The 15,858-nt window shown below is 40.6% G+C and overlaps 1 protein-coding gene across 1 annotated transcript in view; it reads right to left on the minus strand.

Annotated features, from left to right (window-relative positions):
- Positions 1-10,621: 10,621 nt before the first annotated feature.
- The window catches only part of TRIM71 (tripartite motif containing 71), an 88,768-nt gene continuing 83,531 nt past the window's right edge, over positions 10,622-15,858 (minus strand). The window contains exon 4 of the mRNA XM_034760853.1: positions 10,622-13,275. Within this exon, the coding sequence (XP_034616744.1) occupies positions 11,824-13,275 (1,452 nt within the window). The 3' untranslated portion in view covers positions 10,622-11,823. The remainder of the gene's footprint in view (positions 13,276-15,858) is intronic.

Genomic DNA, 15,858 nt, shown 5'->3' on the forward strand with positions numbered 1-15,858 from the left:
TGGCTGTGACTCCTGAGCTGGGTCTCCGGTGAGGGTTGTCAGGTCACCAGCTGCCGGGGTGTCCCTCCTCTAGGACATCGGCTGAGGTCCCAAGTTCCCTCTCCGGTTCTCTGCAACAACTCCCTCTCCCCTCACCTCGTTAAGCCAGTAACACCCAGGGCACTGAGTCCCACTCCCTCTGCATGCAAACCATTGGAAAAACCACGAAAAGATAAGAAAATCTCTCACTTCGTCACACCCAGCACATGTTCGTTTTTAGAACACTTTCACTGCAGATTTAACAAAACACAAAGAAGGCACCAATGTGAGATTTGTAAAGACAGCTACAGCAATTGACCCAAGATTTGAGAATCTGAAGTGCCTTCCAAAATCTGAGAGGGATGAGGCGTGGCACATGCTTTCAGAAGTCTTAAAAGAGCAACACTCCGATGTGGAAACTACAGAACCCGAACCACCAAAAAAGAAAATCAACCTTCTGCTGGTGGCATCTGACTCAGATAATGAAAATGAACATGTCGGTCTGCATTGCTTTGGATGGTTTTCAAGCAGAACCCATCAGCATGGACACGTCCTCTGGAATGGTAGTTGAAGCATGAAGGGACATATGAATCTTTAGCGCATCTGGCATATAAATATCTTGCGACCCCCGCTACAACAGGGCCATGAGAACCCCTGTTCTCACTTTCAGGTGATGTAAACAAGAAGCGAGCAGCATTATCTCCTGCAAATGTAAATAAATTTGTTTGTCTGAGCAATTGGCTGAACAAGAAGTAGGACTCAGTGGACTTGTAGGCTCTAAAGTTTTACATCGTTTTATTATTGAATGCAGTTTTTTGTACATAATTCTATATTTGTAAATTCACCTTTCATGATAGAGATTGCACTGTAGTACTTGTATTAGGTGAATTGAAAAATACTATTTCTTTTTACAGTGCAAACACTTGTAATTAAAAATAAAGTGAGCACTTACACTTCATATTCTGTGTTGTAATTAAAATCAATATATTTGAAAATGTAGAAAACATCCAAAGTATTTAAATAAATGGTATTCATGATTAATCACGATTGATTTTTTAATCGCTTGACAGCTCTAATATTTACACATATCCATTTTATAATTTTTTTCCCTAGTTTTACCATAACACTGACTGACTAGCCAGTTCCAGAAAGCTGAAGATGTCCTGTTCCTCCTTAATAGTCACATGACATCTCCTGATCAGTATCCCTCCTCTCTAGTCTTGCTTCCCAACACCTACTTTCCCCTCATTATTTTAGTCTCTTTACCAAAGTGCTTCAAGAGGCAGGCAGACGAGGAGGCTGTTGGGTCCCCTGGTCCAGCTAAAGCTCTGAAAAAATTTGGAAGAGAATTTAATTTAACCAATGTAATAAATGGTTATTTGTAAGATTTGTGAGTAGCAAATGCTCCAGGATTCAAGACCAAGAATGGGATGTGGGGACATCAGTCACACAGATCCTATAACCAACAAAGTTGTCACTCAGTAAGGGCTTGATCCTGCTCCCATTCAAGTCAGTAGTGCAGGATTCAATCTTATCACTTCCCTCACAGCAGTAAATACATGTACTAAAGAAAGGAAGCAAGTCTTTTGCCTCATCCAGAGAGCTACTCTGAAATGGTCACTCCTTCACCCTCTCCTTGCAGCCCCCTGCTGGCAAAGGCCCTCTGCTTGGGTTTTGGGGAACAGGCAATGGTTTCAAATCAGCGTACCTCAAGTGCTATGATGGCACAGAGGGCTTCCAGCATTTCAGCTCCAGTTGAACTGAGCTGATGTCTGGTGTAGACAGCTACAGTTGGTTACCAGTGTTTTTACTGTCCACCACCTACCAGATCTCAGAGAAATCAAAGCCTTAAAACACCAGTGGCCACTGGCATTCTACTCTATACTAGTCCTTCCATAGTTGTGAACAGTGGTGGAACTAAACTGGTGGTGGCAGCGGTGGGAAGTTTTTGACAGAAGTGCCTAGACTAGACAAGGCCTTAAAGCAGGGGTCTCCAAACTACAGCCCGGGGCTTCCATTTGTCCAGCTCTCCAACCAATAGGGGAGAAGCTAACAGCTGAGTAGGCACGAGCAGGCAGAGGGAGGGGCTGCCAGCAGCCGCTCACACAGGGCAGCAGCACAGCTGAGCTGTGCAGAGGGGTGAGTGCCTCTGGGAGCCAGTGTCCCCCCAAAAGGGGAGCCAACTTAGGGGAGAGTCGTTGTTGCAGCCGAGCAGGCATGGACCCCTGCCTTAGAGTAAAAATATAAACCAGATGCTTAATTACATCTCCAATAAATGGCGTAAAGAAGATGGAAATTAATTTCATAATGGTTAAATTTTAACTACATCACTAATAGAACCAAATAGTATTTGTATGATACAAATGTGAGTTTTTAGAAATAAAATTTAAAAAATGTGAAATGATTTTTAACATATTGACAAATATTGTGTGATTTCACAGTACCTGCATCGATTAACTTTTATACCTCATTTAGAGTTTAATGCAACACTGACACAGTCGAGTAGTGTTGTTTTTTAAATAATTTAGCATATATTTAATTTCTTTCACAGTCGTTTTGGCCCCTTCAAAAATCTAATATGGCCCTCGTCTCAAAGTTTGGAGACCCCTGCTTTAAAACATTAACTAATATAGGGTCACTAACAGACTGGTCACTGGCTAGTGCATCTCAGACCACTAGCATCCACTCAAGTGCCTCAGCCCCTCACCATTTCTAGTTTACTGCAAAAGCAGTGGTCTGAGTCATTGTGGGTTGCAAGAGAGTCCAAGGAAAGGATTGCTGCGCTGAGGGGTCCAAGTCAAGAAAAGTCAATTTTCAGAGCCAAGAGGGAAGAAAGAACATGATAAAAGGGAGAGACGTTTGCCAGGCTCTTCCTCTTTTCCACCTCCATCTACAGACACCACACCTAGTGACTCACACACTGATCAAAGGGGAGAGCCTGGCTGAAGGACAACCAATCAGCCGGTCGTGAGAAGCATCTAAGTTTGTAAGGACACCGAAAGTGTTAAGATCAGCTTAGAATGCGTTTTGCTTTTTCATTTGACCAAATCTGACTTATTTTGCTTTGACTTATAATCACTTAAAAATCAATCTTTGTAGTTAATAAATCTGTTTATTCTACCTGAAGCAGTGCGTTTGGTTTGAAGCGTGTCAGAGACTCCCCTTGGGATAACAAACCTGGTACATATCAATTTATTTGTTAAATTGACAAACTCATATAAGCTTGCAGTGTCCAGTGGGCATAACTGGACACTGCAAGATGGAGGTTCCTAGGGTTGTGTCTGGGACTGGAGATATTGGCTAGTGTCATTCGGTTGCACAATCTAAGGAGCAGCTTACATGCTGGAGGCTGTGCATGAACAGCCCAGGACTGGGGGTTCTCACAGCAGAGCAGGGTAAGGCTGGCTCCCAGAGTCAAGGATTGGAGTGCCCTAGTATCTGGTCCAGATAACACCAGAGGGGAATGTCACACCCACTTTTTGAATACTGTGTGCAGATCTGGTCACCCTGTCTCTAAAAGGATGTTAGTATTGGAAAAAGTAAAGAGAAAGGCAACAAAAATTATTAGGGGTATGAAACAGCTTCCATCTGAGCAGAGATTAAAAAGACTGGGATTGTACAGCTTGGAAAAGAGACTATGAAGAGGGGATATGATAGAGGGCTATACAATCATGAATGATGTGAAGAAAGTGAATAAGGAAGTGTTCTTTACTCCTTCACATAACAAAAACTAGGTGTCACCCAATGAAATTAATTTGCAACAGGTTTAAAAACAAATGTAAGGAAGTACTTCTTCCCATAATGCGCAATCAATCTGTGGAACTCATTACCAGGGGATTTTATGAAGGCCAGAAGTATAACTGAGTTCAAAAGAGAATTAGCTAAGTTCATGGAGGATAGGTCCATCAATGGCTATTTGCCAAGATGGTCAGGGACACAACCCCATGCTCTAGGTGTCCCTAATCCTCTAACTACCGGAAGCTGGGACTGGATGAAAAGATTACTCCTGAATCACTCAATAATTGCCCCGTTCAGTTCATTCCCTCTGAAGCATTGGGTACTGGCCACTGTCAGAAGGCAGGATACTGGGCTAAATGGACCTTTGGTCTGACCCAGTATGACCGTTCTTATGTGGTAACTTCCAATGTTCTCTCTTAATTTTTTAGGTCCATGTGTGGAATGAATTTTGTTATGTGCACCAATATGGAGGTGATGTGGAGTGGGGCCGAGGGGTTTGGAGTGTGGGAGGTGGCTCAGATCTGGGGCAGAGGGTTGGGATGCAGGGGGTGAGGGCTCTGGCGGTGTGGCCAGGGATGAGAGGTTTGGATGCAGGCTGCCCCGGGGCTGTGGCGGGGAGTGAGGACTCCCCCAGCCCTCTCACATGCCTGTAGCCAGGGGAGGGGTGCCTCTCCCTGGCCACAGCAGTTCCTTGGCCAGGGGAGAGGCACCTGTCCCCCCACCTGCGCAGCCCTTGATAGCCTGCTGCGCAACCGCGCAGCTTAGAGGGAACTTGGGTAACGGCTGTTTACATCACAATGGAAGCTCTAGATTTCACCCCCCCATACACCATGCATCCTCTCATTTCCAAGTCTATTGAAGACCTCCCTCCCCATATTTTCTTTCAACATTTGTCCAAAGCTGTGTGAGCTAAAGAGGACTGCTGCCTGCATGACCAATTATTATGCGATCTTTAAGCTAAATTGTGCTGCCTGGCACTTGTGTCTGCCATAAGATTCCCAATGTACTTCACAAACAACAAATTAAGCACTCTGAGAGGTAAAGCAGTTATCACCCACATTTTACTGAAGAAGAAATGGAGGCACCAAAATTAATCGACTTGTCCAAGGCTACACAGGAACTCTCTGGAAGAACTGAAGATATATTTTGACACAAGGCCCATGCCTTAACCACAGACCATCCTTCATTCACAAAAGTGATATTGATTTATAAAGGCACGGTGCAAAACCAACTGTTTGTTAAATTGAAAACATTTTGGCCTTGCAACAAAATACTATTACCTGCATATTATTGGGAAAGAGAATTTGGTGAAAACATTTTGGCCTTGCAACAAAATACTATTACCTGCATATTATTGGGAAAGAGAATTTGGTGTATTTTCAACAAAGGTCTCATATTTCCTATGCTTTATTCCTCTGGTCTTTCAGAACACAACATACACTTCCTCAATTTTTGTTTTAGAAGCTTTATCGTTTACAGAGAACCAGTTTCACTTTCTCCAAGATGTGCTTTGTCCTTTCTTACAGCATGCAACAAAGTTTTTTTAAATGGATAATATACACACACACGAGACCCAAGCTTGCCATGAAAAACTCACATTTATTTGATTAAACAAAAATAAAATAAACTGCATAGGAACATTTTAAAGTCCAGAGAGACACTGACTTTGTTTTAAGGCTGCCAGTAGCTGATACATCATCTCCTTGCTACATCCTTCAGCCTTCTCTATGGACCACAAAGATACATTCAGAAGCCTCCAGTAACACAAGAGTTCTCTAACATTGTTAGTTTGTTCTACATAACAGTTTGCCCATAACCTGTCATGCTTTCTTCTTTGCAGTATGTAACATTTTAAGTTACAAAGCCCAGCAATTTTTGTCTAAATAGACAAGTGAACCCTTTTTTGGATGGTGGGGGTTGTGTTAATGGAAGGGTTTTTTTGACATGACCTGTTCCATTAACAGTTATAAATGCTCTGTTTTTAATGAGCTGCTCAGAGCAATGTCTGTCCCACTGAGCACTTTTTCTTATTAGGAAAACAGCATGCTTAATCACTAAAATAGAAAAGTAGAGTCCAGCAGAACAGGAAACTACAAGAGCAATTGACTCAAGATGCACAACTTCCAAGAACTGACAGAATCATTCTCGAAGCTCATGGCATTACTGTGCTGAACTATATCAAGATGACAGTACTTCTAATTTGGTAATTACATTTTATAAGATGGGCTTGTATCTACAGTAAATCAAGCGAGGACTTAAACTGTCTACAGAATTTGTTACATTGGTCTTAATTGGATAGAGCTTCCATTTGTTTTTGATGTTTCCAATTTCACTGAAACTATGCCTCAACAAGGGACCAAATTAAATGGTATGTATGGGCCCTCACTCTTTTTACTTAAAATGCATCAACCACCAACCAAGATAGGCATGACAAGTAATGCACAATACAAACAATAGTCACATACAGTAAGAACCCTCCCCTCCCCCCGCCAATTTGGGTGACTAAACACACCTTACAAACTAGTTAAAAACTTTTTAGTCATTTTAGGAGGAAAAAAAAGCAAAACTCAGAAACAAGACATCAGTAGGAAACTAGTACATAGACTGAGAAGTATTCTACAAACCTATAAAGGAGTTTACTGGTCTGGTAGTTTAAAGAAAGGTATCTACCCTACTTCACTACATAGACACGTAACATTCAGTCAGTAAGGCTCTGTAAAAAGAGCTTTAAAACAAAAATATCTACCTGAGTTTGTAAGCTGATACAATCATTAAGAGAAGGTCTAAGACCATGCAGGTACACAAATCTTTTTTAGAACCATTATTGGTTAAACCATGATGGAAAAAGATGCCAAATTGGCTTGTTAACCCGTAAGATCACTTAAAAAGACATCAAGGTACATTTTCCACCATAACATTTACCAAACCCAACACAGCATATAACCATTAGTGGTTTTCTGTACCCACTCTTCTAACTTTTGTCACTCAACAATGACTAGGGGAGAAAAACAAGAATTTTTAATACAGTAATCTGATAATGTGCTTCTCTAAACTTTACTCCACATGTAAAATAACGGGTCTGTTGAACGCCACTATTAAAGTCAAATAAAAACCCAACACAACGGCTGCCTCTGGTAAGAACATTCAATCTGAATTGCCTTCCAGGAACAGGAACTTGGTTACACTGTCATGGTGGAAAACATCCCGTTGCATCAAGAAAACTACATATACAATCACCAAGTCAAAGAATCAATCTCATTCCCTTCAAGCATTTGGTATAGCATTGCGTTTAAAGAAATTATACCCTTAGAGTCTTTTCTGACAGGATACATTTGTAGGCATGCAAAAATAGATAAAATATTTTTCTCTTGTAGAGAGAAGACCTAAAGGTCTTAAGGACATAAGAACTCTGCAAATAAAGACACAAAGTATGTCATGTCAACCAGTAGTGTCATAATACTGAAAAAAAAAAAATAGTTTCAGTTTGCATAATTTCTAGTGAAAATGAGTCAAACTTACAGGAGGATGATTAGAATCAATTTGCCTGAGTGTACGAATATTTGGTTTTATTTACAGTTCTTTAGCAAGGGCAGCCTAATATTTCCACAGGGAGGCAACAACAACAAAAAAATAGCCACTTGTACACATCTAATATTTCCATTTAAACAAAAATGCGTATCCTACAGGCAGGATGTACCCTTCCCCTGCATGCAGACTAACACTTTCTTCTGAGACCTGTCTGATACTACATTGAGGTAGATGCTTTACTTCTCCATGGTGAGGTAGAACTTTAAGAAACAAAAACAGTTGGGTCTCTATTTGTGCATTCTGTACCACAGCAAACTGGGTTCCACTGATCTCCAAAGGACTCAAGGACCTGAGGTACAATATTTGTCTAACGCAAGTACCAGTGTTTAATTTTTTAGACAGCTCCAAACTGTTTGTCTAAACATCTCTATTTTTATTTTTTAAATACCCTATTACCTTTTGGCACCATTTGGATACACTCCTTTAACAAATAAAAATAAAAACACTTTGGCACATTTTTTTAAAAACCAGAACTGAACATAGAAATTTTATGATCTTCAAAAGAAATAAAACATATGGCTGGATCAAGCCTAAAGACTGCTCTTGAAATAAATTAATTTGGCTTAACTATAACTAAACAGACTGAGTCGATCGCCAGCAATTCCAATGGAATGCCACAACGAAGTGCCTTCTTCTGTTTCCAACTTGATTATTTTTGGCCCTCATATACACTAAATTTTAGGTTTTTCCCTCTTTATGGTATGCACTTGTGGGCTTCCCCATATAAGTTATACTTAAAGGGTACAAATTAAAGGAGTGACTTACCGGAGGGTACTGCATCATCTAGCACCATGGCTGCCTCATAAGCCCTCAGCCAGGACATCACTGAAACTCTCACTAAAACAGTTTTGAAATAACAGGACTGCTTCATATGGCTGAATTAGGAGATGATGAGAGTTAACTGATGATAACATTTCACAAAGCGAAAATTTACTGACAGCCAACATTGATTTAACCTGGCACAGTTAAATTCCTTTGGGAGCATTCAGTGCACAAGTCTGTAGATCCAAATCTGTTATTCTTCTCCAAAGCTAGAGACTGGAGGTGGGGGTGAAGAGATAACCAACCTTCTCCTTCCCCTAATCCACTACCACCAGTTCAGGAGATTATACTGAACAGTTTAAGAAAATTCAGGAGTTTGCAACCCAGTGTCAGACCTTTGCTTACCTTTCCTACACTCCTGTCCTGTATGTCTATTCGCCTATTTTCTACATGTATCAGGACAGTGGAAGCATTATCCAACAATTGTCCATGAACATACATAGAACAAACGTTGAGCCAGATTTGAAATCCTACCAATTACATACCAAATAAACAAGCCCCTATGGGGCATATGATGTTGGCATTAAACTTTTCCTATAATATTACACTACTTACTCATTGCATTATAAGCACTCCATTTTATAAGCTACACTAATATTTTTCAATGAGAGCAAGTGTGCTTAGCACTATCTATTACAGTAACAGTATAGGAAATCATTTGGGTAGCCACACAGCCATTTTTTTTTTTTTTTTAAACAAAAGCCTCCCAACGTGATGTGAAACACTTTGAAGTCAAATAGTCTTGTTTGAGCTGTAAGCAGATCCAGTAAATTAAGTAAACAGCAACTGTAAAGGAAGACATTGTGCCTCCCCCAAATAAAGACAGGTGTGTGGCCTTCCCCAGTCTTGTGCAGTAACATAATATGACATGGTGAAAGTCAATGGAAATTCCACCAGCCTTCACATCTCTATACTATATAGTGATGGAGATAAACAAGAATAATTTTTCTGCAATTCAACTCAAAGCATGCCAGGAGCAGCTAAATACTTAAAAAAAAAAATGCCTGGGGGATGGGGAGGGGGGCACGCAGGGAGAACAGAAAATACAAAAGGGCAACATCAACAAGCATTAAGCGTAATAGCTTTTCTGACATAATCCAGCAGTGGTAACCACAAAGGTCAAGGTAAAAAGGCCAAGCATTTTTAATAAGACAAAGAGGTGAAATGGAAGGATTCTGCAAATTGTCAAATTAAAGCTTTCAACCGGTTATCTTTGGTATCTAGGTCTCGGAGTCTAATTTGTTTTCACAGCCAAGTTACAAATAATTCTCTCAGTGAAAAACACAGAAAAACACACAAACAAACAATATCAACTTCCCCAGGCTACCACAAAAGGAAGGAAAGTGGGCTGCGAAAGCTAAAAGGAGTAATTTGCTTTCTATTACACACGAATTCTGAAGAGCCATATACAAGTTTAATGACCGATCTCTCTAAAAGATTATCTTGGATTTTGTTTTAAAACAACAACAACACTATCCCTAAAATTAAGCCCAGCCTATACCCATTGCTGAGCATTTGCTTCATGAGGTGTTAGCTGAAAGTAGCATAGTTACATTATCCGGTGTAATTTAGAGGTTTTTCTGTTTTAAAAGGGTTCTTGTGATCTCACTGCCTCCCTCTTCATTGTCCACCTCTTAAAATCCTCACCTTCCTAAGTGGCTGCTGTCATAAGCCTGGACAAATGATTAGGATTTCTAAAAACAGGAAATGAATTTCTTGGAAATGTTATAGTAATAGGGAAAGCAGTGGAAGCAAGTGAAAGTGCACCTTGAAATTTCTTATTAATATGAAAAGAGTCCTTCAATTTTTCAGATTGCTTGTGTATGTGGTGGCTGGAGGAAGAGATGAACCCTTTCTCCGTCAGCCTTTTAGTTAATAACCTTGCTTCTCAATCAGGGCTCTTCTCTTGCTGGAATTGATAACACTAACCTTACACCACTGCAGAGGGGGAAAAAAACTAATTGATGCATGAACTCTTCAATTTCTGCATAGTGCAAAAACTCTCCACCCCCTATATTAGCCTTTATGGTTTGCCAATACCAGTCCTATCCAGAAGGCAAGGCAATTTCTCAAAGAGTCCATGTCAACATCAATAGCTAACATATTAAGATGCAAGCTATTGAAATGTGGACTGTAATCCACTAAGGAATCAAATTCCCATGGCTTGGTAACCAAAGCCCCTCCTCAAAATCTCAGCTGCTCAGAAAAACAAGAAATTCCTATCCCCATTGGAGCTAAGTTTTGCAGTTTATAGAGTTTAAAGAATCTGGCTAGTATAGTTTTTAGACGCTGTCACCATTTTAAATGCAGTTTTTCGGTGATGCCATGGAATGACGATGCAGAGCTTTTATATGGCTCCATTTTGCCTCATGCTGGCTACCTTTCACCAGGGGCCATTAAGAATGCCTGTACATTAAAAAATGTTCTTCGAACCTTTCAATCCAACTTTTTTTTTTTTTTTTTTTTTTAAGGGGAGGAATGAAGGAAAGAGAAAACAAAAAGTTCAGCTGATGTCACTGACTGGTTTTGTGATCTGATTTTTTAAAAATGTGGACTTCTCTGAAATGCACCCTGAATTTCCAAAGTTGTGCTTTATTGTTTATTTTTGGGAAAATTTACTTTGTCCTGACAAACCTATTAATCTTTACTCCCCTAACTAAAGCCTTTATGGGAACAAAACAAAACAAAAAACCCCACAGCCATTTCACATGAAACAAATTTTAACTCCAGGGTTCAATTCTTCCCTGTTTTGATGCTCCTTGTAACAGGCATCGATACACATAACAGTGACATACATACAATGGAAGGAAGAATGGAACCTTGTTTTTAAAATGTGACTAATAATCAGACAAAAGGCTATAAAGAAATTATAGAATAGAGAACACATTACAGAAAGTCCTGCTTTTTTCATTAAACTTTTTATGACAACTACACTAAGTCACCAAAAATGACTTCCCCCCTCCCCAAGAAATTTGTGCATTTTCACAGGGGCTTCACTTTGTGCTGTAGGATTACTGCATTTTTCAAAACACATATGCAAAAAAGCAAACTTGCTTTTCCTGACTAGTGAACCCCACCCACTTCCACAAAAAGATCAAAGTCTTCTGGGAACAAGACACTATGTTGAACAATAAATCAAACACAATGAGGTATAAAAAGGAGAACAGGAAAAAGTTCTCTGCTGCAGCAGCATTTAAAAAAACAAAAACAAAACAAAAAACCCCAAAAACCCTCCCCCCGCAAAAACCACAGTACGATCAAGAACACAAATCTTCTACAGATATCTAATGCTACTGATTCCCCCCCCCCTTTAAAAAAATTATAGAGCGCCTTTTTGGCTTCGTCTACAGAATTCATCACGCAACCACCTAATGTGCACAGCAACACATGTTTGTGCATGATGCCCCATGTGGGGAAGAGGTAAAACTTACTGCTGGGGGGCGGGGTGGGGGAGAAGAGGAGGAGAGAGAGGGAGAACACAAAGATAATGAGGTAGATAGAATTTATAACTTTACAGGATCACTCCCTGCAGAAAAGATAAGTACATTCATCTGTAAAAAATTAAAGATGAGGTAGGTTTGAATTAACGTTGTATTTTTTCGTTCTCTTAAAAAGAATTTCCCTGAGACAGTTTCTTCCTAATTCAGATAACACAGATTAGAAGACGAGAATTCGATTGTTTCCGAAGTCAACCACAACAATCATGCCATCAGGGGTGACAGCTATACCTGAAGGTCGGTCCATCTGACCAAAGCCACTTCCCTGAGTGCCAAATTTGCATAAAAAACTACCATTTGACTCAAATATCTGCACTCGGTGGTTCCTAGAATCAGCCACAATGATGCGCCCTTCTTGATCCACAGCCACGCCTTGTGGGCGCAGGAACTGGCCATTGCTGGTGCCTTCTGACCCAAGGAAGCGTGCTGACTGGCAATCTGGATGGATGACCAGGAGGCGATGGTTGTTGAAATCTGTCACTACCAGATGGCCTTCATGATTGAAAGTCACACCCCTTGGAGAATCAAAGTGCTTCCAGAGTGCCCCTTCGAAGCCATATTTATTCAGAAACACACCATCAGGTCCAAACAGTTGAATCCGATGGTTTCTCGTGTCAGAGACCAGGATTTTGCCCTCGGCGTTGACTGCCACATCCCATGGGTAATTGAATTGCCCATTCTTGGTTCCCTTTTCCCCGAATTTCAGAATGAACTGCCCATCAAATGTAAAGATCTGGATGCGATGATTATCCTTGTCAGCCACGACAATCCTACGCGAGATATCACAGGCAACACCAGCAGGGCGATCGAACTGACCAGGTCTGGAACCCAAGGTGCCAAATTTGTGGTGAAAGGTGCCACAGGGCTTAAACACCTGAATGCGGTTATTACTGCGATCAGCAACCATGATGTACCCTTCCTTGTCTACGCAAACTCCCCAGGGGCGACAGAGCTTGCCATCGTTGTCTCCCTCGCTGCCAAATGAAAGCCCTGGTAGTCCAATGCCAATGTAACTGCGCCCAGATTTTACCATGACCTTGAACGGGCTGTTCTCTATGTGCTGGTTGCACATCATGACAGAGACTAGATGCTCTCCCTCCAGCTGTGGTCTGTAACTGACCAGGTAGGTTCCATTCTGCTGATCATTGACATCTGCACCAAATAGGTTTCCATCAGGGCCCATCACCACTGCAGAGATCATATCGCCCCCTGAAAGGCGTGGTTCACCATCATGGTCATAGCCTATCACTGTGAAGGAGGCCGCTTTGCCCTGTAGTGCACGTTTGAGACCTTCCCCAGTGGCTTTGGTCAGAGGAGCAAAGGCCCCACTGCTGACAAACCCCATTGATTTAATGGCCATATACAGAGCCTGGTCAGGAGGAGTGAACATGACTCTGTCATCCTCCTGCGGCTGTAGAAGGCCTCTCACATTCTTCAGTTCCTGCACTTGAGCCAGCATGCGATCCCGAGCCAGGAGAATATCCATGCTACGACCCTCCTCTAGGACCTGCTGAACTGCACTAATAGTGTTGTCCAGTTTATTTAGATTCTGACGCAACTTTTCAACTTGCAGGTAAAGGGACTTGGCTTTGACTTGACGAATCTTTTCCACCTTAAAAACAAACAAAACAAACCCATTACATTTATATTAAAAGACAGCTAGCAGTTCAGAAATATTTTTCTAGTGTTGCTTTCCTAATTCCTATATAAAATTGTAGTGTAGTTGCCACAGGGATGTTAGGAAATTATGAATGGATGGGGAAGTGGTTTACAGGACAAACTCTCTATGAAGATGTGGTCCATGTGAGAAAAATAATTAGGGGAAATGTGGATGCTTATTGCAAAATGAACCTGCTGAGAATCACTGGTCCCTCCTCTGACAAATATAGCCTTACTTAAAAGCAACACACACTTCTGCCATGAAGTTTTGCTGCATTAGTTTGCTATTTAAAAGAAAGGTCATTATTATTATTATTAACTAAAAATAGTCTCCTTGCTTTGCAGTTGTCCCATCTTCCAGTCACAGGGAGCACTAAGTGACTGGCATAATAGGATTTATAGGCAGAGTGACAATTTTTTTTTCCAGTTTTTTTTATATATATATATATATATATATTTATATTTATATTTTATATTCTTCAGTACTTTAGAAATCCACTCAAGATGTTAATGGCAAAAACACAGGCCTTGGAAAGTTAATGAAATGTGTAATCACTTCATTGTTGCAGAGTGTACCTCCAGCATCAGTTATGCAGCCAAGCAAACATTCAGAAATTTCAGCTAGTGTATCCATCTGGTCAATACGCATCATGTTTGAGGACTGCAGTTATATGTTTGCTTGACTGTTTAACAGATGAAGGAAGAAGTTCTGCAATGGAAGTGTGGACATGTGTTATTAAACTTACAAGGCAGGCGGTTTCTGCCAAGTGTGTTTTCAACATGGACATTTTAAAAAGATTCTCATCCCTTCCTTAGAACAGCTCCCTAAGGCCTAATATTCAAAAGTGACTAGAAAGTCACTAATCACTTCTGAAAAGTTAGGCCTAAAATGCTACTTACATTTTTTTTTTTCTGGATGTACTGAGTTAAAAGAAAAACTTCGACAAAGCTGTCAGCAGTTGGTCATTTCCTCTTTTACAAATACATTTCAAAAAAAGCTAACTATTTTAAAATTAATTCTGAAAATAAATCTGGTGTCTGTGAACATGTGGAATCACACCTGTACAAAGGAGTGCTGGGAAGTGGTAAAAAATATTCTCTGCCATTTTTTTTTGTTTAGTTTTTTAAAATGAGGAAAATCAAAAGCTTAGTTCATGTCACAATAGCAACATTAAAAATTTAGAGATGTGTAGCTTATCGAAGTGATGTTTGTTTTTCTGAAATAGAAATGTGCTAAAAATATAAGTGAAGAACATGTTGTTGGGCCTAAGTTTGGGGCTTGACAACAGTGAGGACTAATGCTGGGTGAAATAAGTGAGACAGCTTAGAAGCAAGTTGGAGATAAGTTAGGAAATAACCCCAGGTCATGTTGTAAACATATTTTGGTCCTTACTTGTTTTTAATAAAATGCTAATATTTTTGAAAACGTTACATTGATAGTTATTGATATGTTTTTATTCCGATGCTAATTAAAGTATTTAATGTTAAATAGCCAATGAGAAAATAGAAAATATTTAATTATGGTAAAAAAGGTGGATTTAATGCTAATTAAACTATTATAATTGATTATAAAAAGAATACTACACTGATTTTAGATAGGCACACCCATCCAGCAGAGAAAGGTTTATACCCATTCTTCTCATTCAGGGACTGATCACCTCGGGATGGATCGTTTCACCTTAGAACGGGAGTATAAATGCAGTGAATGGTTACATAGTGAAGCCTGTTTATTTCATATAAAATAGTTAGTTGAGCAAAGTCTTTAATTTTATCACTTGTGTCATTTACAGTCCTCCACTAAATTGTCTGGAGGCTTGAACTGAGAAGGAACACAGGCAGGAGGCACATATTTTAAAGCAGGTTTCTGCATAATCCAGTACCTGCATGGGGGGGACGGGGGGCGCGAGGGGAAGAGGGAGAGAAAAAGAGAGAAATGACTCACGCTGAGCAAAACTCCCCCTCAAAACCCCAATTCTACTCTTAAAACTATAAAACAACCATAAAAACAATAAACCACTCTAAAACTAGCTGTGTACAACTGTATATTTTTTAAGTGCATTACACGCAAAAGAGGACACTAACAGTTCCAACCCAGACCATGCAGCAGCAAGAAGGAACTGGAAATGCAGTTGGTCTGTCCCGCCCTTTATCACCTTGGACAAAACCATGAGGCAAGACAAGGGCTCAGCACGGACCAATGGACACTACTAATTTCAAAATCTCCAGCTGCAGATGCATGGTGCGCATGCATGAATCCTCAGTGGACTATAATAGGGACCATCACTTAAAGTAGTAGTCAGAATTCCTCTGTTTAATAACTGAACTAGGGTTACCATATTTAAAAAATAAAAAAAAAGAGGACACTCCATAGGCCCTACCCCCGCCCCTTCCCACCCCCGGCCCCGCCCAACTCCACCCTTTCCCCGCCCCTTCCCCAAAGTCCCCGCCCTAACTCCCCCTCCTCCCTCCCAGCCAAGTGAAAAGGGCTGCCCGAGCGCTACCGGCTTTACAGTTTGTCGGGCAGCCTCCAGACCCT

This window comes from Trachemys scripta, chromosome 2 (genome assembly GCF_013100865.1).
Source record: "Trachemys scripta elegans isolate TJP31775 chromosome 2, CAS_Tse_1.0, whole genome shotgun sequence".
Lineage (NCBI taxonomy): Eukaryota > Metazoa > Chordata > Testudines > Emydidae > Trachemys > Trachemys scripta.